The 26,772-nt window shown below is 45.2% G+C and overlaps 1 protein-coding gene across 5 annotated transcripts in view; it reads right to left on the reverse strand.

Moving 5' to 3' along the window:
• Nucleotides 1–23,133: 23,133 nt before the first annotated feature.
• TTI1 (TELO2 interacting protein 1) overlaps nt 23,134–26,772 on the reverse strand; it is a 46,759-nt gene continuing 43,120 nt past the window's right edge. For 2 of the 5 annotated variants that reach the window (XR_005377840.1, XR_005377839.1), the window contains exon 8: nt 23,850–23,904. Coding sequence is in view for 2 of the 5 variants with exons in the window: in XM_038572287.1 (XP_038428215.1) it covers nt 23,721–23,904 (184 nt within the window). In the remaining 3 variants the exon portion in view is untranslated. Of the gene's footprint in view, nt 23,905–26,510; nt 26,551–26,772 lie in introns of all 5 variants that reach the window. The other 3 variants (XM_038572288.1, XM_038572287.1, XR_005377838.1) reach the window with 3 other exon arrangements.

A 26,772-nucleotide genomic window follows, 5' to 3' on the forward strand; every position in this document is an offset into this window, starting at 1 on the left:
TCTTGGCCTTTAGATCCCTGCCCACATCAGTGGCTAGTGCCCCCAGGTGGTCCTCATGATGTGGAGAGAGAGCAGATCCCTGGCCAGGGATACCTTCCCATACTCTTGTTCAGCTTCTATACTCTTGCATCTCCAGCCCCCAGCATCCTTGGTCTCCAAGGCCCTGAATTTTGGCCCCAAACCCTCCCTGGTCCTCTCTCAGGGCTCCCCTGTGAACCCTGTCCCAGAGCTTCCCTTTCTGCCCTGTGCAGGGTGGCGATGGGGTACCTGACAGGGCAAGGCTTCTGCTCCCCATTCTTGGTCCTTCACCCCAGGATTCAGAGTATGAGGTAAGAATGCCCCATTTTAGGAGGTGAGAGCATGTCTAGTAAGTTTCAACCCCAGGCTGTCCCTCCTGGTTCAGGGCAGACTGACTAATACTCCTAGTCCCGGCTAGTGCTGGCTAGGTGATTAGCTATCTAGAGAGCTAGGACCAGTTCCTTTTTCCTTTTTTTTTTTTTTTTTTTATGTAAGTGCCAGCTTTTACTTATTTTTTAAATATTTTATTTATTCATGAGAGACACAAAGAGAGAGAGAGAGAGGCAGAGACACAGGCAGAGGGAGAAGTAGGCTCCATGCAGGGAACCTGACGTGGGACTTGATCCCGGGTCTCCAGGATCACACCCTGGGTTGAAGGCGGCGCTAAACCGCTGAGCCACCCGGGGCTGCCCTAGGACCAGTTCCAAAATCATCCCAGTACTTGAATGAAGAACTACGTCGGGGCAGGGGATGGTGGAGGCCTGGTCCAGGGGAAGAGGGAAAGGTACCCAAGACCTCCCATCAGGGCCCCTGGAAATGAGTGGGGTCTGCTGCCTGCCTGGGCCCACACTTTGCCCAAACCCGGGCATCTCAGTCTGCAGAGCTAGAGAGCAACCAAGGTTTGGAGCTATATCCCTGGAGATTCTGATCCAGTAGTGAAGCCCAGGAATCTGTATGTCCAACAGGATTCTGATGGAGGTGGCCAATGGACGACAGTTTGAAAAAAACTCTACCATACGATCCTTTAAAGGAAGGACACACATAACTAAAAAAATAAGAATACTTTTTAGAGGGCAGTCTGGGTGGCGCAGCATTTAGCGCCACCTTCGGTCCACAGCGTGATCCTGGAGACCGGGAATCAAGTCCCACATCGGGCTCCCTGCATGGAGTCTGCTTCTCCCTCTGCCTGTGTCTCTGCCTCTCTCTGTGTGTGTCTCTCATGAATAAATAAAATATTTTTGAAAAAAGAATACTTTTTAGAAAAGTAGGTGTTTCACTTAGCCACATGCAACATGTTTTGCTTCTTACCAGCTCTCATTTTTGCTGCTAACTGAAGAGCATTGCAGCACATGGATGCACCACAATTACCCTAAGGACTCACCTACTGATGGATAGCTAAGTTACTTCTAATGAGTTGCTGTTATAGGTTGCAATTCTCCAAATATGGTTCTCTGAACTTCTTAGCACACTTGAGGTATTTCAGGTGTGTGGGAAATCCTTAAACATGGAATTACTAGCACCAGATAGATGGATCTACACTTTCAATCTAAGATAGTCTAACTGCTCTCCCCACACTACCTTGACAACCTTAAAAAACTTGGGGGAGGGGACGCCTGGGTGGCTCAGTGGTTGAGCATTTGCCTTCAGCTCAGGGTGTGATCCTGGTCTGAGGATCGAGTCCCACATTGGGCTCCCTGCATGGAGCCTGCTTCTCCCTCTGCCTGTGTCTCTGCCTCTCTCTTTGTGTGTCTCTCATGAATAAATAAATAAAATGTTTAGAAAAAAAAAACTTGGGGGAGAATTTAAGGGGACACTGTGAAATTAGCTTTTGGCACACTGAAGCTGCTTTCCTTCACCAACATGGGGGAGGGGAGGGCCCAGGAATCTGCATTGCTTACAAGTTTCCCTGCACCCTCGCTTGTGAGTATTGGGATACCATGTGTGCATAGCAAGTTGTCTGAAAAGACATCTACCCAGGCTGAGAGCAGCGGTCACTTCTAGGGAGTGGAACCGAAGGGACATACCCCAGTAGGCTGAATATTTGTAAAGGGCAAGTATTACACCTGTAACTTGATATGCATATAAATATTTTTCAAAAACCAACCAGGAAACAAAAGTCAATAAAAATGGAGGGAATCCTGGTATGTGTGCCATATGGTTGCACCTGAGTTGCCTTGACCAGGTCTCTCCCTCTGGTGGTGAGGAGGATTCTCCTGAAGCAGTCCTTGACACTACATGGAGCAGACCCTGGAGCCATGTCCACCCCACTCTGTCTCTGCGCTGCTCTCCCATCCCCTACCCACTCCCACTTGTTATTTTGCTTGATTTAGTCTTGATTTAGCTTAGGAATCCACACTTGTTTGAGATTACTTGTCTCTGTGAAGACTTGCCCACTCCTAGCCCTAGTGTGTGAATCTTGATTCATCTAAGCTCTTCATGTGGAATCCACAGATCATCCCAATCAGGGGTCTGTGGATGGTATGCATGGGATTCACAAACGTGCATGGAAGGAAAAAAAAAAAAACCTTCCACCTCTATTTTCACTAACTTCCAACTGAAATTTAGTACCTCCTTCTATTATGAATGTAAGCAACAAGCCACAGTCGTGTTCGCAGTAACTTTGTGACTTTGCCACCAATAGAAAGCACAAATATTTTCATATCACAAAAGTTACTACAGTATCTCAGAACATTGTTCACACTCATCACTACTTCGAAATTATGGTTGTTATTAGATCTGCCGCTAGAATTTATTATTTAATGCACTAATAAAGAAGCGAGTTTATTCCTATATCACACATTTTCAAAAATATATTTTGGAAACTGTGCTTCAGTATAATTGGTTTCCTTTGTAATCCTATCATTTTATTTTATGCAGTTAAAAAATAGTCTGAGAAGGAGTCCATGGGTTTCTCCAGACTGCCAAAGTGTCCACAGCACAGAAAAGGTAGATGAACCCTGGCGAAAGCCAATGCTGGCAATTCCATTATCCTAGCTGGGGACTAGCTTAGGAAGTATCATGTGACCTGGTGTGTTACATTCACAACGAAATTTGAGGGGACATCTGCTGGAGGGAGAGTGGACCCCCTCTTGGGAAAGGTTTCTTAAAAGGAGACACAAGGAAGTCATCCTCTGGTTCTTAGGGTCTGAGCACATGTGCTGGGAATTTCTTCTACCATTAGGCAACCATGCAGAGAGTGGCTGACCCACCTGAGATGTTGAAGAAACTGATGGGAAAAGCCCAGGTCTTTGAGGATGTGGTGGATCTGATGAATTCTCTACCCCTGGATTCCTGTTATCAGTGAATAAATCCCTTATGATTAGGCCAGTTGGGTCAGCTGTCAATCAGTTGCAGACAAGAACACTTTCTTTAATCCATCATGTTATTTTTGTCCCCTTACATATACCATGCTTGATGCTAATCATCACTGGAGTGACCGGGAGAAACAAGTCAGCTCCTTCTTCCTTTCTGATCCTTATTTAGATTGATCACATCTTTCCTTGAGGCTGAACACCCTCAGATCCTTCAACTGGACTCAAGGGACATGGTTTTGATATCTGTATCCACCCCTAACATGGATGTCTATCTAGGTCAGTGGTTCTCAAATTTCAGCATGCATCAGAATCATGCTAATGTTTATTAACATTAGCTTGTTTTTTTTTTTAAAGATAGATTTATTTATTTATTTATTTATTTATTTATTTATTTATTTATGATAGACAGAGAGAGGCAGAGACACAGCAGGAGGGAGAAGCAGGCTCCATGCTGGGAGCCTGACGTGGGACTTGATCCCGGGACTCCAGGATCACGCCCTGGGCTGAAGGCAGGCGCTAAACTGCTGAGCCACCCAGGGATCCCCTTAGCTTGTTAAAACATACATTTTTAGATCCCACTCTGAGAGTTTCAGATTCAGTAAGGCTGCGGTGGGTCCCAATAAGTTAAATTTCTAACAAATTCCTTCATGATGCATGATGCTAGTCTTGGGGAATACACAGTTTGAGAATCACTGGTCTAGATCCCTCTAAAAACATGGCTTCCCCAGATAAACCACTACTCAAGATGGGGTCTGACTAGTGTGAAGCAGAACTGTCACCTTTCTCAATACCATCAGCATGCTCCTATTATTGTGGCCCAAATTACAAGCTGTTGTGTTATACTGTTGAACTCTATGTCACCAAAACTCTAAAATTTGTATTATGCAGGTGGCTCCTAAACTCTCTCCATATTCTAGAGATGGGAAGTATCACTTGTTGAGTGCTGAGTGCTTTAATGAGTTATACCATTTAATTCTTACAACAATCCTTGAAATGGGCAGCTATCTTTCTCTGGGGAGACTGATATTCAGAGAAATAAAAAAAATTCCCAAGGTCACTGAGCTGGTAAATAAATGAGGGACCCAGGGTTTGAACCTGGCTTATAGAACTCTACAATTAAGAACTCTCCTCCTGCTGAACAGTATCTATTAATCAGCTGCCCTTTGAGGCCCAAGACAAATTCACCTAATTGTGCTTCACGGAGCTCATTCATCTTTCTTGTCCACAAGGTCATCAAATGTGATTTTTGTCAAATGGCCTAGCTTTCTTGAGCCTCCAATATCTTCTTCAACCACAACTCAGTCCTTTTACTGTCTCCACTCCTTCCCCAAAGAGGAGGTTAGGCTTACGGAGTTGCATTTGGAGCCACATAAGTTTGGTTTCTGAAAGTGTTAACTGTGGGCACATTTTAATAAAGACCATTTTCTAGGCTACAGTTACATAAATGTTCTAATTTAATATGCAAATGTGCCACAAATGATTTAGGGTGTGCTAGGCCTTTATTGTTCTAGTTGCAGTTATGTTGATTTAGCCCATAGCTTTATGGTTAATAATTTAGTAAGCAACCTTATTTTTTAATCTCCCTTTGTCCTCATGCCTCATCTTTTTTCACATTAAGGGACCTGAGCCTGCACAAAGATTCAGTTTAATGAATCATCAATCCTTGAATAAGTGTAGCTCCAAAAGGATTCCATTCAAATTCTAGGGAAGGCGTTAAGTTCATGAGTTTTCCCCTTGATGGGATTCTTGGTTTTATCATAAATATAATAACTTACTTTATCCTTACTAGTGCTTTTGGCATTATATGCTAACTTGCCTGATATTAACATTGTTAGACCAGTTTTCTTTGGTTAGTATTTGCCTGGGATATCTTTTTCTATTTTGAACATTTGTGTGTCATTGTCTTAGGTACAATATCTCTTATACACAGCTTATAGCTGGATTTTGGTATTTTTTAAAAAATTCATCTAGTAGTCTCTGTCTTTAATAGATAAGTTTAGTCCACTTACATTTATTGTGATTACTGATTATTTGGATTTATTTTCTGCCATCTTATTTTGTGTAGGTGTTACGTGTGTTTCCTATTGCCATGAGATTTGATGGGGGGCAGGGCGAAGAGCATGTGTGATCAGTTTAATTTTTTTCTTCTTTCTTGGCTTTTGATGAATAGTGTTCTTTAGTACCCCACCCCTCTTCCTCCCCACTTATTTGAAGGCTATAAATCCCATTTCTTTTAGTGGTTTTATTTTAATTTTTAACTTACTTATTTAACTATATATTTTCTTAACATTCTGAAATTATTCATTATCTCCATTTTCCTCTTAACAAGACAACCCCTTTAACACAATGTAACTACCTGTTGAACTGCCCCCTGCCGCATCTTCCTTGTTATTGTCTAGAATTTTAATTACACAAAAAATAATATTTATATGATCAGAGATTAATTAGATTTACCAATATATTTGATCAATTTATGACTTAGTGATTTTCTTCTTTCACTTTGTTTTGCTGAAGTACATGCTTTATTAATCCTTTCAATGAGGATATGGTTGGTAAACTCTATCTATGAAAGCCTGAAAATGTCTGTAATTTTCTTTCTTTCTTTTTTTTTTTTAAAGATTTATTTATTTATTCACTCAGAGAGAGCGAGAGAGAGGCAGAGACACAGGCAGAGGGAGAAGCAGGCTCCATGCAGGGAACCCGATGTGGGACTCGATTCCGGGTCTTCTCCAGGATCACACCCCGGGCTGCAGGCGGCGCCAAACCGCTGCACCACCAGGGCTACCCTCTCTCTTTCTTTCTTTCTTTCTTTCTTTCTTTCTTTCTTTCTTTCTTTCTTTCTTTCTTTCTTTCTTTCTTTCTTTTTTCTTTCTTTCTTCCTTTCTTTCTTCTTTCTTTCTTCTTTCTTCTTTCTTTCTTTCTTTCTTTCTTTCTTTCTTTCTTCTTCTTTTTTTTTTTTTTCTTTCTTTCTTCTTCTTTCCTAGATTTTACTCATTTATCCATGAGACACAGAGAGAGAGAGGCAGAGATACAGACAGTGGGAGAAGCAGGCTCCCTGCAAGGAACCCAGTGTGGAACTTGATCCCAGGACCCTGGGATCACACTCTGAGCCAAAGGCAGATGCACAACCATTGAGCCACCCGGGCGTCCCTGCTCCCCTTTTTCAATGTTCCCGTAGCTGTGTATTGAGGGAGGCTAATTATGCTTTTCCTTCTGCATGTTTAAGATATTATTCTCTCAGCCCTGTCATTGCATCACTGTTGATGAGAAATCTGCTGTTGGCTCAATTGGCATTCTTTCATATGCAATTTGCCTTTATTCTTTTGTAATTCCTAAGATTTTTCTCTTTATCTTTTACATTCTGCTCTATCATAATTTTTCTGGTTGAGATTTATTTTTTACCATCCTGATTTTAACCATTGGTATGTGTTTTTCACCTGAATACTTTCTTTTTGATTCTGAAATATTCTCAGCCACCATATCTTAAATATTGTACCTCCATTACATCCTTTATTCTCTCCTTCTAGAATTTCTATTACACATATGTTGGAATCTTTCAATCTATTTACCATGTCTTAACTGCTCTTTCATATTTTCTATTTCTTTATCTCTCTTTGAGTGAATGACTCAGGAATATCTATCAATTCACTAATTTTCTCTTCAAATGTGTCTGATTTAGAGTTTATTCCATTTGAATTCACTTCAATAATGATACTTTTCACTGTTAGTGTTTCTCATTGTTTCTTTTTCACATCAATAGTTAATTCTGTTTTGGAGCATCTGAGTGGCTTAGTTGGTTAACCATCCCACTGTTGGTTTTGGCTCAGGTCATGATCTCAGGGTCGTAGGACCAAGCCCCATGTGGGCCACATGCTCAGTGTAGTCTGCTAGAGATTTTCTGTCTCTACCTCTCCCTCCCCCTCTGCCCTCCCCCACTCCTATCATGCACACAGGCATGTACTCTCTCTCTCTAAAATAAATAAAATCTTCAAAAAAATAGTTAATTCTGTTTTACTTCATAACTTTTTCCTTTTTTTTGGAAAGGAAGCTATGCCTTCCTTTACCTTTGTTAAAATCTTATTTTAGAGTCATTTCCGGATTGCTCTATTATTTGCAGTTATCATAAATGAATCCACCTGTTAAGAGTTGAGTTTACTGGCTGTCTTAATGTCCATTTTATTCACAGGGTTATTTTTAAGAGGAATCTTTCTGTCCATTTTCTTTCTCTGCACTTGTCTCAACCCAGACCCTTGGGACCCTAGTCCCAAATTAGGCTTCTTAAAGGTGGATCAGGGTTCCCAGTTTGGGTGCTATCAGAGATATCAGAGATATTCAGAGAAGCATTTAATGAATCAGGGTGGTTTAGCTCAGGTCCCACTTGCCAGATCTTCATCTGCTCCCCCTGTTACCTAACATACAGTTTTAAGCAATGAGTCTGATGCTAGACCTCTAGTTCTTAAAGAATCCTTTTGGTCCTATTTACTCTGCAGGACTTGAATTCCTAGTCACTTCTGGGTCCTGAGCCTGGCCGGTCTGAGGCTTCAGCCACTATTGACTTTTTCTCATTGCTTTCCATTCCAAAGAGAAGTTTACTGTATTTGTGAGTGTGACTATGTAATTTTATTTTTAAAATATAATGTGTATATTATTACAGTATATAAACAGAGGTTATTTTTTCCCACTAATTCATGGACAGTGTGGTTAATTTTTACTATATCAGTTTTATTGAGATATGATTTATATCCAATAAAAGCATCAGTTTAAAGTGTAAAATTCAATGAGTTTTGGAATCTATAGTCATGTAATCACCATTACAATCAAGAAAAGAATACTTCCATCACCTCCTGCCAAACTTCCCTTGCTCCCCTTTGCTTTCAATCCTCTTCCCCAAACACCAGTCCCAGAAAATCACTGATCTGTTTTCTATCTATGGATTAGTTTTGCCTTCCTACAATTTCAAATAAATTGAATCAGACAGTAGGTACTCTTTTGTGTTTGGTTTTTCTCACTAAGCATAGTGATTTTGAGATTTATCCATATTGTGTATACTGATACTTAATTCCTTTGTACTGTTGAGTAGTATTTTCTTGTGTGACTTACCACAATTTGTTTATCCATCCTTCTATTATTGATGGACATTTGGGTTTCTAGTTTGAGGCTACATTACGCAAATCTGCCACATACATTCATACACAAGTTTTTGTGTGGACATGTTCTCATTTCTCTTGGGTAAATAAGTAAGACCAGGATTACTGGGCAGTAAGCTAAGTGTATGTTGGACTTACAAGAAACTTCCAAACTGTTTTTCTTTTCTTTTCTTTTCTTTTTTTTTAAAGACTTTATTTATTTATTCATGAGAGACACAGAGAGAGAGAGAGAGAGAGAGAAGAGAGCGGCAGAGACACAGGCAGAGGGAGAAGCAGGATCCATGCTGGGAGCCCAACGTCGGACTCCATCAGGTCCTGGGCTGAAAGCAGCGTTAAACCCCTGAGCCACCTGGGCTGCCCCAAACTGTTTTTCAAAATGGCTGCACCATTTTGAATTTCCATCTACAATGTGTGAGGATTCTGGTTGAGGAGAAGGTTATTTTTAAAGCATGAACTCAATGCCATCTTGACTGGAGGTGACTGTAAAAACACTTTAGAATGTATACTGAGCTATAAAATGCCAGGAATGGTAATGAAGGCTCTGTGAAGGCACAGACTCTTAAGTGTCCTGTTTACTGCTGCATCCCCAATGCCTATCACCAGTCTGGGCTTATGCCACACACACTCTGTAAATGAATCAATGAATAAAGATTTGCCTCTGACAAACATTAACAGCTCATAAGGGTTGGGTCAAAGTTTGGACCTATTGCATCTTATTTAATCAAAGAAGTTCTTGGAAGCCCTGTTTTCTCCTTCCCTAATTTCACCAAAACCCTTGTTTTGAACTAGTTGGCATTTCTACCCTGAGCTCTCCTATCCTTTCAGCCAGGCTTCTCTTCACAGGTCAAGAGGGCCACCCCACCACCCTGCATGGGGTATGCATTTCAGCCTGCAGGAAGGAGAAAAAGGGTGAGAAGGCACAACTTTCTTTAAAGACACATGTTTGACAATGAAGATCACTTCTGCTCATCTGTCGTGGGACAGAACTTAGTCACATGGCCACATGTAGCTGCAAGGGGAACATGGCCCTTATTCTGACAGCTGTGTGTCTAGATAAATAGCAGGATTTTCCTACTCAAAGGAAAGAGAAGATAGACAATGGATCACTTCCAGCAGGCTCCATTGTGAGCCTTTGTCCTGACCTCTAGGCACTTTAGGCTCAACACAATGTATTATTTGAAAAACATGTTTATTCCTCAACTCCAGGGAGAAACTTTCAATTCACCATCCAAAAGCAAGCCAGGCTGGTGAGTAGAGGAGGTTTCTCATTAAGCACCTCCAGGCCCTACCCTTTGCACCCCTCCCCACTAGCCACCTTGGCTCTTGCTTCAAGGTTGTCTGCTCCAGAGAAGGGGAGGGGGGCAGTAGGGAGAAGTAGGATGGTGCATTTACAGAAGGGGAAGTTAATGATGGGATAGGTAGGGGGCCCACACTGCTGATCTCCTGGCACCCTGGGTGATCTACCTGAGGAATCTCTGGTGGATCCTATCACTGAGCTGGGTGTAGAGAGCTGGGTCCAGGTGGCTTCCCAAGTTCATCAGGCTTGAGCTCTGGAAAACTTAGTAGCCTACAGGGGGTAAGGCATGTCCCACAGCTGAGTGCCCAATACAGTAGCCACCAGCCCCGTAGATCTATTTAAAATTAATAAATAAAATATTCAGTTTCTCAGTTATACTAGACACATTTCAAATGTTCAATAGATACACGTGACTAGTGGATACTATATATTGGATAGTACTATAGGAAATATAGAACATTTCCACCACTGAAGAAGGTACTATTGGATAGCACTGTTCCAGAGGAAAGACATCTCAGATCATATTAACAGAGGCAGAGTGCCAAGAAAGAGGGCAGCTGATGGGGCTGGTCGACACTATGCCAGGCAGACCCCAGCTATGCTACTTATGGCCCATGGGCCCCAGAGTCAGTGAGGGAAGCAAATGAGAGAGAGGAAGGCATCCAGCAAAGATGGCCAGAGTACAGAAATGTAGGAAATATCTCTGTATTTTGCTTAAAGGAGTTTTGGCATGGGTTCCTCCAGAAGATGCTGGGCCACAAAATTCAGGGCAAGGAGTTTACTTGGGAGGTGATCCCAGGAAGCACTAGTAAGGGAATGGGAAAGTGAGACAGGGGAAGTGTACACAGTTAGACAAGTGGGACTCCATTCCACTGGGGAACTCTGGGAGTCAGTGCAGAGCACTCACCTCAAAATCATCGGCCCGAGGGCTGGGGACCTGTGGTTTTTTTCAGCCCCAGTCATTGGCTGAGGGCTGCTTCTGGGTGTTAATTCACCAGGACTTCTGGCTTGCAAAGTATAAAGACAGAATGCCTTCCTTACCTGTAGAAAGTCCTCAGGCAAAGAGATGCAAATATGGGGCAGCTGGAAGTTGGCTAGAACATACTGGAGTGGTGAGACTAGTGGGATATGGGCTGTAGCAGTACTATCTGCTACAAAGGAGGAAGACCAACATCCTTAACCCCAGCCTCATCTCACACACACACACACCCCCCACATATGTCCCCTGTACATTTCTCACATTAGTTTCTCCCTTCTCCTCAGACTTACCCTGCTTTCTCCCACCACAGGACCTTTGCATGTACTATTCTGGATGTCTGAGACACTCTTCTACTCTTTCTCATCCCCTTTCACTTACTTAAGTCCTACTCATTCTTCAGATCTTGGCTCAAATGACCTTTCCTCTAAGTAACCTTCCCTGAAGGACACTCCATCCCTACCCCAAAGCAAGAACAAGTCCTCCTGTTGCACTTTGTCCCAGCTCCCTGTCCTATAAGGGTATCATTATATGTGAGGTTAGTTAATGCTGCCTTCCCCATTGGACTGTAGGAAAGGGATCTTGCTTGTCTTGTTCACAGGAACACATAGTCGGTTCTCAAGAAATGTATAATAAGTGAAAAAAAAAACGAATGAATAGAAAAATGAAAAAAGAATGAATTCCTGTCAGATTGACTAACACTTCTCTAGTAGCCAGAGAGGGAATTTATCAGCTAAAGACCCCAGGAAGAGGAGGAGGCTAATTAGCAATTCATTAGGATCCATTTTCACTTCTGTAGTCAATGCTAATCACTTGTTTGTTTAAAACGGGAAGTTCTGCACTCATTAAATCCATTAGTAAATGAAAATGTTTCTCAGGGAAGTCTGGCCTCCCACATTGGAGTGTAAATTCAAGGGCTGCACCCCCTCTTTTGTACAGACTTCCCAGATGTCAGCAAAGCAGGTGTTCACAAGCTGGAAATACCCTAGGCTAGGACCCTTGTCCTTTCTCACGGGAGGGGCCTACTTCTCCAGCTCTCTCTGGGCACGGATCCTGCCCCTGTACAATGGGCACAGCATTCAATCTCATGGCTAGCAGCGAAGATTAGAGGGAGCTGGAGCTGTGCAGTCAGGAATGTCAGCTCACACCTTGGTATTATCCTCCTGAAAGACTGTGGAGAGGGAGTCTATTTTGAGGATGTGGCTACCCTGCAGCCCCACTGGTTTGAACTCTGGGTCTTGTTAGCAAACAGGAGCCTCTTTCCTTATAAGCAGCCCATGCATAGAGGGTGCTCACAGGCCATGTCGTGCCCACCCTTGCTTTGCTTGCAGTAGCCCATTTAATCCTCACAGCCCAACCAACAAGGTAGCCATTATTACCTGCATTTGCAGGTGTGGAGACTGAGAGAAGGGGAGAGGCTCTTGCCCTGGGTCTTTTCTCTTCTCCATACTGAGCCATCTCCTCAGGAAGCCATCTTTGACTTTTGAGTAAGAAATGGCGGGATCCCTGGGTGGTACAGCGGTTTAGCGCCTGCCTTTGGCCCAGGGCGCTCCATCCTGGAGACCCGGGATCGAATCCCACGTCGGGCTTCCGGTGCATGGAGCCTGCTTCTCCCTCTGCCTGTGTCTCTGGCTCTCTCTCTCTCTGTGTGTGACTATCATAAATAAATTTTAAAAATTTTTTTAAAAAATTAAAAAAAAAAAAAAGAAATGGCTGTTCTGCTCAGTCTTGTACTTCATTAGGTGAGTCTGCCTTTCCTGGGTCTTACTCATCCTAATGTTTCCAGGGGCCTGGTAGCTCAGCAGAAAAGAAACAGCTATATTTGTCTGAGTGCTAACTAGCTTCAGGGCTCAATGCGTGCCATGCATTAAATCACCAAGTCCTCAAACAATTCTATGGGGCTGAGCTACTATTATCATCTCTATCTTACAGATGAAGAAACCGACTTGTCAAAGATCATATGGTTAGTGTTGGGGAGGAAGAATTTCCTCTGTCCTTCAAGGTCCTTTGAGCTGGACTCAGAATCAGATTGGCACGAGACAGATTAACAGGAAAAAATAAAATTTAATAGTGTGCACATGGGGAATCCACACGGACATGGACATTCTGAAGACAGTGAAGCAGCATGATGCTTATACGAGCTAAGGAGAGCGGTAGGGGTTTGAAGATACAAAGGAGAGAAAGACCATTAGCAGGAGGGTGAGAGGAAATGTTTGAAAAGCAGAGGTTGTCCGGTTGTGCAGATAAGTTTCTTAGGTAAAGAGAGGAATCTCTGTAAATCTTTTCCTAGCCCCAGCAAGGAATTGAGGAGAAAGTAAAAAGCTTTTCCTGAATCGAATTTGTTTGCTTTTAACTCGAAATAATGTTCATGCCAAAGTAGCCCCTTTTGGGGTGACCTATCCTTGACCCTCACACTGGAAAGTGTGTACATAATCTGTCTGCCTTTAGCGTTCCATGCACTTCACTGCTGGGAGGACTGTTTTGCCCACACCACAGGGGCCTCAGGAACTGTGGACAGGGAGGGGGGTGCATGGGGGCGACAAGGCCAAGGGTGAGCTCTGCCCTCCAAACCAACCAGAGTCCTGCAGAAAAGCCCCAGAGAACAACTTCCCAGGGGAATGCTACCAAGCTCTTCCTCAGGCACCTTTCAGGTACTCACTGGCAGGAGAGCCCAGGCCCACCTTTGAAATGTTTTGTTTTGTTTTGTTTTTAAGATTTTATTTATTTATTCATGAGAGACACAAAGAGAGAGAGAGAGACAGAGACAGAGACATAGGCAGGGAGAGAAGCAGGCTCCATGCAGGGAGCCTGATGTGGGACTCGATCCCGAGACTCCAGGACCAGGCCCTGGGCTGAAGGCAGGCACTAAACCGCTGAGCCATCCAGGGATCCCTGAAATGTTAATTTTTTAAAGATTTTATTTATTTACTCATGAGAGACAGAGAGAGGCAGAGACACAGGCAGAGGGAGAAGCAGGCTCCATGCAGGGAGCCCAACGTGGAACTTGATCCCAGGTCTCCAGGATCTGGCCCTGGGCTGAAGGCAACACTAAACCGCTGAGCCACCTGGGCTGCCCTGAAATGTTAATGTTAAAAGTAAAATTACCAGTTATTTTACTAGCAAAAGATGGATCTATTTGAGAATAAAGGAGAATTGCAATCTGGGACAAACAAGCTGTGGCAAAACCACAGGCAAGTTGAGAACGAAGGAGAGGCAGGCTTTTTGAAGGAGAATAGGGGTAAATTGGGAAGGCTGTTCATGAACTAAAAATCCACTGGAGTAAATTGGGAGTTTTTAAAAAATATTTTATTTATTTATTCATGAGAGACACACACAGAGAGAGGCAGAGACACAGATAGAGGGAGAACCAGGGTCCATGCAGGGAACCTGATGTGGGACTCAATGCCAGGACCCTGGGATCATGCCCTGAGCCAAAGGCAGATGATACTCAACCGCTGAGCCACCCAGGAGTCCCTAAACTGGGAGTTTGAAATGTGATGGCTTCTCATTGGCTGAGCTGTTGCCAGGGGATAAGGAAAGCATCTCTTCCTCCACTGGGGGTAGTGGAGTAGTATCCCCCTGCAAGGTCAAGTCTGCCCAAGGTCAAGTCTGTCTCTTCCTGCTGGGTCTGCAATCAGCTAGGAGTGATAGGGCACAAGAGCTCCCCCTGCTGAAACTTCCCTGCTCCTTTTTAGTGACGTTTCCCATTACCAATTTTCGCAAAAGTATGGAACAGACAGACCATCCTCCCTTCCCAAAGTCCTCGTCCTTTCCTTCAGTCTCACTGGATAGGGATCCCACCTCCCACTGAAACGAGCAACATCGTGACCATGCTGTGTGAGCCTCTGCACACGCACTGCTTCCTCTGCCCTGAGGGGTCCTTCCTTTTGTGTCTGACAGGCAAATACTACAAAGCTACCTTGGATGGCCTCTCCTCCGTGAAGCCTCCCAGCTTCCTTTCAGTTCAAACACCTCTGTGCTGCCACTTATACCTCTAATGTACCATCCTCTGCATCATGATGACCAACTCCTACAGCACACTGCCTAGGGGCCAGGCCCCGAGGCCAGCCTTTACCAGTCCATTTCTCACCATGTTCTCAGGGAGGTATTATATATATATATATATATAACTATAAATTTTATTATAAATATTATAAAACTATAAACTATATATATAAAACTATATATATAGTTGTTGTTAAAGATTTTATTTATTTATTTATTTATTTATTTATTTATTTGAGAGAGAGAAAATGCATGTGTGCACATGTAGAAGTGTGGAGGGAGGGGCAGAGGGAGAGGCAGACACCTCACTGAGCCCGGAGCCTGATGTGGGGCTTGATCCTAGGACTCTGGGATTGTGACCTGAGCCGAAGTCAGACACTTAACAAACTGAGGCATCCAGGTGCCCCCAAGGGGGGTGGTATTATTTTTATTCCCATCTCTTCAAGGCTCAGAGCCATAAAGAGACTTGCCCAAAGCAGGAGAGTGAGGATCCAAGGCCAGGCTGCCCATCTCCAGGGACCATGCTCTAACTGCTGCTCCTGACCTCCTCCTAATACAGACGATGGCTGTCTCCTCATAATATGTCTTGTTTAGCTCTCCTTTGAGCCCAGCCCCTAGGAGGCAGTGTTTAAGTCTTTTTGTCTCTGGGCCTGGCGCATAGAAAGCCTCAAAAACTGCTTGTTGAATTAGTTTCCAACCTGCAGATTTTGGATCCTGTTACATAAATAATGATCTAACTGATCATGTGATGTCAGCAGCCTCAGGTTTGAATCCTATCTTTGTCCTCTACTTGATGCTTTGAGGCCCAGCACTTGGAGAGCTCGCTCAGTCATCCTGACATTGAGAGGAAGTCACAAACCCCAGTCCTGTCCAAGGTGCTGAAGATGCGGTAAGGAAGGTGACCCCCTCCATGGAAAAAAGGTGACAACCCCCAGACAGAGCTGTGGCAGGACAGAGGGCACCATGCAATGCCTTGAGAGCACTGAGCATGAGCCCTAAATTCTGTCTGGGCGGTCACAAAAGGCTCTGAGGCTGGACTTGCTTCTCTTGGGGCTCTAAGGGACTCAGATGAGCCAGGGCATAGAGGGGAAATGGTTCTCCAGCATACATACAGGAGCCATGGGGGCGGGACGGGGTGAGGCCTGGAAGAGACCCTCTCCACAATCGCTTCGAATTTTTGGATTAAGCAATGCCACCTCCCCCTCCAGCCCTGGTTCTACTTGAGAAATGCAACACACAGGAGAGGAAATCCCGCTATTAGGCTCCTGTCACCAAAATGTGAGTTTACCATAGCATTATGGACTCACCAATGTCTTATATTTTAATAATACAAATTTTTGTGACTGAATAAGTTACACATGTATCTCGTTTAAAGATGTAAAGAGGGCAGCCTGGGTGGCTCCGCGGTTTAGCGCCTCCTTCAGTCCAGGGTGTGATCTTAGAGACCCGGGATCGAGTTGGGCTCCCTGCATGGAGCCTGTTTCTCCCTCTGCCTGTGTCTCTGCCTCTCTCTCACTCTCTCTCTCTCTGATGAATAAATAAATAAAATCTTAAAAAAAAAAAGATGTGAAGAGTATAAAGGGTATAATGTGAAGACTTATCGCTAATCCTGTCACCCTTCCTAGAGGCTGCCACTTGGGTGTTCTTTAAGAGAAATTCCACACATAAAGTACCCCCATCCCCCACAAATCGTTGCACTGTTCTGCTTGCCGTTTTCTTTAATAATGTATCTCGGAAATATACACAGAAAATAGCCCTTTCTTTGCAAAGGCCACATGGCAAACTATGTGTTACTAAGAAATTATTTATCTGGGCCTCTCTGGATGGACCTTTAGGTTGTTTCCAACCTTTTATTAATGCAAACAATGCTTTAACGAACACTTTGTTCATCATTTTGGCACATGAACAAGGAAATTTCTAATAGCAGGATTGCTGAGTCAAAGGGTATGTGCATTTTAGATTCTGATAGCTATTGCTGTTTTTTTCATTTTGTTATAGGGTTGTAACGTAGTTTATTTAAACAGTCCCTCCTTCCCTCCCCCAGCTTTTCTTCTGCTTTCTTTTCAATTTCCTGTTTACTTTTATGAAATAGTTAACAGTAACATTTCATGACTTTTGATGTATCATCCTTCAGTATATACAGTTCACTAGAATTTCTGTGTTGTGCGTGGGGGGGGGGGACGGGGGTGTTTTGGCCTCTTTTGGATGGATGTTTATATCCTTTGATTAGCTTATTTCCTATCTTTTGCACCCAGTCTCTCGAGAAATTAATGCAAAGCATTAGGCATAATGCCTGGCACATACTGGGCATTCCGGTATTTGTGAGTTTCTGTAAATCACAATGTTGCAGTGAATTGCCTATGCAAGTACATCTTTGTGCACATGTGTGAGCATTAAATTCTTAGAAGCAGAATTGCTGGTCAAAAGGTGCATGCATTCCCATTTGGTAATATTGCAAAATTGACCTCCAAAGAGCTTGTACCACCTTACACACCCGTTTCCCCACATACTTGCCAACTCTTTATTATCAAATCACAGATGTTTTAAGGGGCGGAACAATGCTTGGAGACTGTTTCAAACCCTTTATGGAGCAGAGAGGGACACTGAGGCCTGGGGACGGGGAGGGAGTGCTCGAAGTCCCCTGTGAGCTGTGGCACAGTTCAACTCGCATCTCGGGCCTCTCTGTCCCCTTATAGGGAACTGGGCATGTCCTGGGTGGAATGTGTGAGCACCCTGGATAGGTGCCATGAGGTGAGAGAGGGCACGAAGATGGGGCAAAGGGGAGGTGGGCGCACCAAGGTCTGCATCGACTCCTCTGCATCTGCCGTGGGGAATGCACCATTTTTATTTCATGAAGAAACTTGTGACTCTTCTGCGCTACTTCTCTCCCCCTCTCCCCCCACCAACATCTTCTCCCTTGGAAACGGCCTCAGAGATTCTGAGAGGTGCCTTCCTTACTTCTGAGCCCGCCTGTGTGGGAGGAAGCCGAGGACGTGAGGGTACTGATTGAGAGAGCAGGTTGAGACCTAGGAGCTGTTGTGCAAAAAGAATGGTAAATTATATAAGGAGGGAAAGCGGCAGGGTGTGGGGTGGAGGCAGCCATTCATCAGTGCTTTTTAACCCTTTCCTGCTGCAAGAGCAGGCGGCCCGGGACTGACGCTGGGAGCTGGCTGCAGCGAGAGACATTTTCATAAATGGTTTGTGCTGAAGGCTTTGAAGGGAGGACAGCATCGCTCCCTCCTCGCCCTTTGCAGACAGGCTTTGTACTCTGGGTAAAACTGTCGGAAAAGGTGGAACAGCTCCTAATCTAGGAGATGATTCCTGTGGGAAATCAGGCTGCTTTTCAAGCGTAATTTGAAAAGCCGCTGCCTTCAAAACTTCAGTGGTGGCGGGGGGCTGTGGAGGGGGGTGGGGATGCAGAGAGAAGAATGCCATTTATAAAGCAATCAACGCTTCGACAGAGTCAGCCATCACTCAGAATTATTTTCCGAAATTTGGCTTCTATTCCATACTCTGGAGGAAAGGCAGTATGGGCACTTTGCTTCCAATCAAGCCCGACACAGAGGCTGGGGTAAGTCACACAAAGGGAGATGTTCATCACAGCTGGAGCTGCGGAAAATCATTTTTAGGGCTTCTCAACTCTCCGGCCCGAGCTGGAGGAAGCCTCATCAGAGGTTCCATTCATCTCACTTCTTACTTTTAAACTTTAAAGCACATATTTATGTGCCTCAAGTCGCCCATGAACCACGGCATGTCAAACAGTTTGGGGTTGATGGAAGAGGTACATTTTCTCGTCCTGGGACTTTCGAAAACACAATTTCATCGCCAGCCAGCCTCTCCCCCTTCTGATGGCTCCTGGATGCTGCCACGAGATGAATATTCCTAAAACGCTGCTTTCAATTCATTAATCACCTGTTCAAGAACCTTTCAAGGCCACTTGATCTGTTAAGGGTGGAATCTCTAGGTTGGCATTCAATGCCCTTCATAAATGTGGCCTCAGTGACCACAGCCTGCTAACACATCCCCTCCTGGGCTGCCGGGCCACACTGGTCATCTGCCACAGGCGTGGGGTGGTGGCTGTCTGTCACTGTTACCCACTCTGCATCTCTTTGCCTAGTAACCAAATACAGTGCTTCCTTTTGGGGGAAACCACTCCATCCCAACTCTGTCTCCATATGGTTTGGATGAGCTGATCTGAGCACCTGCCCCCAAGACTGCCAGGAGAATGCTAAGGATCAGGAGCAGCAAACTAAGGTCCAAGGGCAAAATAGTGGCCCATGGCCTATTTTGTAAGGATTTTACACATTTAAAATGTAAAAAAAAAAAAAAAAAAAAAAAAAGCCAAAGAAGATTCTACAGAGATCCTATGGCCTGCAAAGCCTATAATATTCACCATCTGACCCAGTATGGGGAAAGTTTGCCAAAACCTGCTTGGATGCACAATGCTTGGTTTGGGGTGGGGCAGAGGACTGGCTGAGCTGAGAAGAGATAATCCTAGAACTTGAGTTGGGAGCTGCCAGATGGAGGTGCACACTCTCCTAGGCTTGATCAACTCAGAGAACATCAGCCAGGACTACTGGCCATCCTTGCCACTTTATAGAGAGAGGCTGCTAAAACATGGAGCCTGGCTGTGGGATCTGGAGCCAGGGGCCGGGCGGTGGGGCGGGGTGGCTGCCGGTTATGAGAGCCAAGACATTACTCTCAAGCTACTTTGAGTTGGGTCTCCTGTTAGCTGCAACTGAAGGAGTTATGATGAGTGCAGATATGGACAGGTACACCTGGCTGCCTTTGGCATGTCATTTTCCTTGTCTGGAATGCCCTTTATCCTCTTTCTGCCAATAGTCTGCTCGTCTTACCAAGATCTTACCCTCCTTCACCAGGAGTCCTCCTTAGTTCCCAGGTGGTTTATTCTGAGATTTAACCATCTACTTCCTCTGCAATAACTGTCCAGAGGAGTATGTGCTGCATCCTAACAAAGCCGTAAGCAAAGGGGTTGGATGGAAGGAAGGGCTGCACAGTGTCGAAGCCCTGGGCACTGTAAACACGATAACACTTTCTCTGCTGCAGCCATTTAAAGAGGCAGAGGTGGTGAACTCCAGTTCAGAGATGGGGAAATGAAAAGTGACTTGTCCAAGGTCACACAGGTACTGAGGGGTAGAGTCGGAAACCAAGTCCAGTGCTGATGAGCTCCAGATCATCCACGCTCCTTCCACACTACGAGCCTCCTAAGGACTACGCCCAGCCCTTTGCAGGATCCCAGGGTCCATCTCTGTGCTTTCCGGAATCCCCCAGGAGGCACCCACTGCCTGCAAATCAGAGCTCAGTGTCTCAACTTGAAACTCAAGGCCCTTCAGTATCTACCTTTAACTCCAGCCAAACCAACACTCGGAAACCCTCAATGAAAGGAGAAATCCTCACTGCACCAGCCACGTTTAACAGGGGGAAACGATCACTTTGAGAAGCCCACATAAACAAGGGCTAAGATGAGTCAGCTGGATGGGTTCAAATTAAAGTTGCCTGAATATAATAATGACTGGAGAGGCACTCTAATTAGTTTTTTTTTTTTTTTTTTTTAAATCAAGTGAATCTGCCTGCGGGAATCCCAAAGCAACTCAGGGTGTCTACGCCCTGAGGACAAGATGGGTTTTTGGAACACCATGGCAGATCCTTCCACACGGTTTATCTCCTGGAGAGCCTCCCAAGGGCCCAAGTTGCATCAGGGCACAGGATGTGTGTGCACGTTCCCCTGCCTCTTGGCACACTATTACAGCCTGCCATGTCCACGCGCCCTGGGAAGGCAGACTACTAGGTAATACTCCATAAGTCCCACCACCTCCCTGACCTGTTTTCTCATTTGTCAGGACCTAGAGATTGAATTAGCCTAGGACTTTGTGTCCCCAGTGGAATTAGGAACAATGTGGTGAATCTTCTTAGAGTCCTCTCAATTAGAGGGTATTTCCCCCCTTTCTCAAAGGAAATCATCCTAGAATTTTAAAACCAGAAGAGAGTAAAGTGATTATCTCTCTTTCAGGGGTTCTTAACTTGGGGTCCCTGCAGGCTCATAGGTGAAGTCTCTAGAATTGTACACAGAATTTGTGAGGTCAGCTCAGTAGACCAACCCAGCAGGAGATGAGATGGTACATGACCCCAGTCTCACAGTCTCGGAGGATGCAGTGCCCTCCTGGAAGGGAGGGGGGTAAGAGGAGGGACATTGCTGGGGAAGGGGTTCTTGAAGTGTCATCGGCTTGCTGGAGGGACCCAGAATTCCCCAAATTAAGCTCTCATTCTGGCCCATTCTCACCTTTACAGGCAGGAGAGCTGAGGCCCAAAGAGAGGGATGGCCCCTGATGACTCACTGGCTGAGCCAGACCAAAAGCCAGGCTGCTACCACCTAGCCCCAATCTGGACATTCTGTGCCCTTGCAGAGAAGACCCTAATAGATGAGTGGGCCTCCCCGGAACTGGCTGGGGCCCCCCTCGCTTGGATATGTCCCCATGCCAGCTGCCTTCTGGGTTTCACAGAGCTGGGGTATTATCTACATCACTGGAGGAGTTATCTGGATGGTATCTAACCATGCATATGGTGAGGAAGCATTCATTATTCCTAGGATCCTTCAGCACATTTGTGTGTGTGTCTGTGGTGGTGTACCTAAATTTATATAATCTGTGTTTTAAATCCCTCAGCTAAAAAAAAGAAAGAAAAGAAAAAATCAACTATTTATCCTGCTTTTTCCACACAAAACTCCCTCAAGGTTACTGCATGGTTGATGAAGGGAACGTTCCAGAAGTACTCTAGCTAAAGACAAGCCAGGATGGGGGGGAAAGAACAGCACTGTCTGCATTCGCTAATGAGGGAGTGGATCCAGGTGAGGATCACCAATGGCCAATCCCATAAGAGATCAGATATTACATGCCTCCTGATGGAAATAAATAATACCACTTACGGAGGAGTGTTCCCCAAAACAATGAAAACCCCCAAACCGGATCACACCTCTTGTTCTGCCCTCCCATTTACAGGAAATACAGGTGATAGGAGAAGCCCACGGAATGACCCCCACAGGGATGTAATCAGTAGATCTGGACTGTGAGAAATGCTGTAGGATAAATGACCTTCTTTCAACAAAATGTACAGGGAGAAGAAAAGAGGAGAGGGAATCTATAAATTAAAATATATTTATTAAGGGACATACAGAAAACAGCAATGTATATACCTTATTTGGATCCTGATTCAATGTGCTGGGGAAATTTAAACATTCACTGCATACAATATGAAAGGACCACTGCTAGTTTAGGTGTGGTAATGCTAGTGTGGTTGCACATTTTTTTTTATTTTAATTTTTTAAAATATTTTATTTATTTATTCATGAGAGACACACAGAGAGAGGCAGAGACACAGACAGAGGGAGAAGCAGGTTCCCTGCAGGGAGCCTGATGCAGGACTTGATCCCAGGACCCCGGGATCACCACCTGAGCCACAGGCAGACACTCAACCACTGAGCCACCCAGGCATCCCCTTTTCTTAATTTTTTTAAAAAGATGTATTTATTTATTCATTCAGAGAGAGTGAGAGAGAGGCAGAGACACAGGCAGAGGGAGAAGCAGGCTCCATGCAGGAAGCCCGATGCGGAACTCGATCCCGGGTCTCCAGGATCACACCCCGGGCTGCAGGCGGCGCCAAACCGCTGCACCACCGGGGCTGCCCCCCTTTTCTTAATTTTTAAAAAAGATTTATTTATTTAAGGGAGAGACTGTGTGTGTGTATGTGTGTGTGTGTGTGTGTGTGTGTGCGCACACACTCACAAGAAAGCGCAAGCAGGGGGAAGAGGGGCAGCAGGAGAGAGAATCTCAAGCAGACTCCCTGATGAGTTGTGGAGCCCAATGCGGGGCTCAATTCCAGGACTCTGGAATCATGACCTGAGCCAAGGGCAGACATTTAACTGACTGAGCCACCCAGGCACCCCATGATTTACATTTTAAAAAAGGTTTGGATAGGACTTCCGAGATGTGCTTCAAAATACTCCGGGGACTGGGGAAGCTGGGGAGGTAAATGTGTGAGGGTAGCCATGAAGCAAAGCTCTCCACGTGCTGGTAACTCGTGCAGCTGGGGTATGGGTACATGGAGCTTGCTGTATACTATTATCCATAATAAAAGTAAAAAATAATCAATCTCCTACTTAACAGGTATGAAAAAATTGCCATGAGTGTTTGTCTTTTGGGAGGGACACCAGATGTCTGGGGAATGAGGTGGAGACTTCACCGTTTCTGTTTTGTACTGCTTGGATTTTACACCATGGCTCTGTATCATCCATTCAAGAACATAAATTCATTTCTTAAGAAGCACCCAATTTAAATAACAAACCTTAAAGTGAGCTCTTGATCACAGCTTTCATCCAAGAATTGCCTTTATTTCATTTTCTTCCAAATAACAGGTTGGGTACAATGAGTTAGCTCTAGCTCACTGTTCCAGGAGGGAAGGTACACATGTCCGCGATGTAGGGCTGCGTTCTGAAGACTCCTGGGTGCGTGGTACTTCCATGTGGTCCTCAGGTGCTCAGGGGACACACTTGGTGCATAGTAGAGGCCTCCCTCCATGTGTCCTTAGGCTCTCCGGTGTGGGGATGTGTGTGTGTGTGTGTGTGTGTGTGTGTGTGTGTGTGTGGTGGTGATGGCCCGTGGGGCAGTTGGGGCCGCAGAGATGGTAAGCGAAGGAGTTAAGCCCTTAGAGCTGCCAGACAATGTCATTTGAAAACACCAGGTATGAAATATAAATAACAGTCAGCTACTTTCCTTCAATTTCTAAGCAGTTGTGGGATCGATCAATTTATAAATCGACTGGCTGTCTAATCCACCTTCGCAGTCTTCTCTGCCACCACCTGGGGTCAGGGTGGGGTCGCCCCACCTGCGGGACAAAGATATTGCCCTGTCACACCTAGGTGTGTGTGTGTGTGGTGGGGGGTGGGGGGGTCACTGCAGCTCCTGCAGTAGGCAGAGCACATTGGCTGCATAAGGGTTCCCTTGCCCCATGGTCCCCCGCAGCTGCACGGGGTGGAGGCTGGGGTGGGGAGGTGTGAGCTGCTCAGGGCAGTAAAGTTCATTCAGGAGAAACCAGGTGGAGTCCGGGTCCACTTTCATCAAGTGGAGGAAAACCCTGTGGAGAGACAGAAAGGAGGGTGGGCTGGAGTCTCAAGGGAGCAGAGAGAAGGGAGAGTGGCTAGTGTTCTCGCGACGGGGCAGCTTACTGGGTTATTTGGGGGAGAACCTGATAAAATCCAATCTCTTCGAATAGCAGAGCAAACCCACTGTAGTTCGTAAGACAGGGCCATTAGGATGGTCCCACAGCGCATAAAGAATTTCATATCCATTGACATTGAGAAGTAAAGTAAGTAGTCTGAGCAGAACAATACTGACATTAAACAAGCTCTTGGCAAAGAAACCAGCTAAGTCCTGGGGTTTCAAGCAGGAGTTTTTAAAGAAAACTGACGGGCTCCACTTCTCATTCCAGGCTCATAGGGCAAGCCCACACTCCGAGTCTCCAGGTCCTCATCCCTGTCCTGCCAACTTGCTGCTGAGCTCTGTAGTTCACCCTCTTCTGGCCACCAAGATCCATGGGTTCTTGATGGTCTGGACAGGCTCATAGAGATCAGACCCAGTTATTCTCCTGTAGCAGGAACCGACTGAGCTGGGCCCCCTGACTTTGGGTGGAGCCAGAGAACTGGTATCCTACACATGACAGGGACAGAGCTGAAGGGCCTGGGCCACCCAACACCACATACCTCCTGAGGGTGAGGCTCTTTAACTTGGCCTGAGCTTTGGGGTTGCAACCTTTGCCTCTCATCTGCTCATATCCCATTTCTGAATGACCAACCATGTGCTCAGGGCCACTGCACTGAGCAGTCCAAGTGTAAACTTCATACACTTGGCCAATTCAGTGATTCAGAGTCTGGATTTTCAATTCCAGGAAGGATGAGGCCCTCCCCTAGTTGGGCAGCTCCCTGTTGGTATGTATCACCGGCTCAGAGAGGTTGGCCTTCCTGGACCATTGTGCTTAGGTGGCTGCCCCCTATTTTTCTCTTTCAGGACACCCCTCCCAGCACTTACTGTCTATCAACTATCTCCCGTCCTCACAATACAGCTTCTGAGGGCTGCGACCACACCTTTTTTGGCTCACTGCTGTACCAGGCACCTGGGATGGCACATGGTAAGCCCTCAACGAATACTTGACCCAACAGGTTCTTATATTTAATTAGTGATTTATGACACTGCATGACAATGGCTTAAGATGACATACCTCTCTGGAAAATCACATCCTATAAAAGGATCTAAAGGAGAGGTCAACTGTTCACCACCAAGGAAGGTCTAGGGAAGGTTACCAACAGGATTCACATTATGGCAGACATCACTGCTATGTGGCTGTGGGAGATTAGTCCACTTATCACTGCTATGTGGGATTTTGCTGAGGCTTAAATGAGAAAACACAGATCCAGTCCTACACAGCGTCTAGCCCATGTGATCCTTACCTACCAAGTAATGGCATGGATAGTATCTATTTGATGAATCACATTTTATTCTTGATGACCTAGGAGCCTCTCCCATACTGTTGGGCAGCAAACAGGAATTTAATGCATGCTGAATGGAGCTAAATTCTGTTTTTAATTTTGTTAATCTGAAAAACCCGTGCCTTTAGGGGATTTGGGTCTTACTCTGGGGGAAGCCAGTTTTGCTTTCTTCCTTGGGTTTAGTAGACATCTGCTAAGGAGGCAAGGAAGGCAGGTGGGAAGGGAAGGGGGATCCTTTGAAAATTTTTCTGGCCTGGTTTGTGCCTAAACAATTTAAGTTTTCTTTACTTAGGATAATCTTGTGCTTATAATCTCAGCGGTGGTTGCTGGAGAAGTGATTAGAATATTCTAATTCATCGTTTCCACTTCACCGCAGAAAGGAGATGGGGCCTGCGTGGGAGACAATTTTTGTTTAAAAACAAAAATATCTTTGATAATTAGAGTGGCAAGGGAAATTATGAAAAAACACACCAAAAATGGGAAGCTGATTTCTATTTACATGTGACACAGTTGACAGTTTTTCCTGGTGCCAAAGATGGTTAGAATGCAAATGGCTTCATTTGATTTTTTTTTTTCCCTCTTCCAGAACTGGAACAGTTTCTCAGGCTACAGCCTGGCGCACCGAGGAATAATTTGATCTGGGCACCACCCGGCGAAGTGGTGCCGTGGCCCACCTCAGTCAGGGCTCTGCTCTGCCTTATAGGGGCATGAATACCTTGCAATGTTCACTGTGAGTCCTTTTTAACATGCTAAATGCAGATGTTCTGCTCTTTGGCAGGAAAGGAAAAGGAGAGAGCCACTCTCTTTGCCCTGTGAGAACTCTAAAATGCTCACAGAGAAACAAAGTAAGAATGTGTGGACAAAGTTCACCTTCTTTTATTAAGTGAGATCCAAACTCTTAGAAGAATTATTTCGGGTCTCCTTCCTTAGCTCTTAAAGGGGTAGACCCCCCAGAATGGCAGGGAGCCATACCAGTTCCCTCTCCTGCCTCTGGGGCTTGAGGCAAATTATTTTGCCTCTGTGAACCTGTTTCCTCTTTCTCCAAAGGAAGATGATCACACTCGCCCCACCCTCCTCACAAGTTTGTTGCCAGGCTCTAAGGAGATGAGGTGCAGGAAAACACTTTGAAGTGTATAATGAAAACACTGCTCCTTCCAGAGACTATGTGTGTGTCTAAGGAATAATTATCACTACCAACCTTTGCAGCACCGCCACACCACGGAAACTTCTCCGACACTCTGAAAAGGGCAAAACATTTGTCTTTTGTTTCACTCGTAATTTCCTTCATACTGACTTGGTGGGGGTCCCAGGCCTCAGCCAATGGCATTCTCATTTCGCCCGCTGTTTTCAGGAAAAAACAAATGCAATATTCTTTGCCCTCTGCGTGCCTGAAGTTGGGAGTGAAAACCATGCTGGGCAACCAGGTGCTGGCAGGTGTAGCTGTGCTCTTGCTTGGCGAA

The sequence above is a fragment of the Canis lupus genome, chromosome 24, assembly GCF_011100685.1.
Source record: "Canis lupus familiaris isolate Mischka breed German Shepherd chromosome 24, alternate assembly UU_Cfam_GSD_1.0, whole genome shotgun sequence".
NCBI classification, from domain to species: domain Eukaryota; kingdom Metazoa; phylum Chordata; class Mammalia; order Carnivora; family Canidae; genus Canis; species Canis lupus.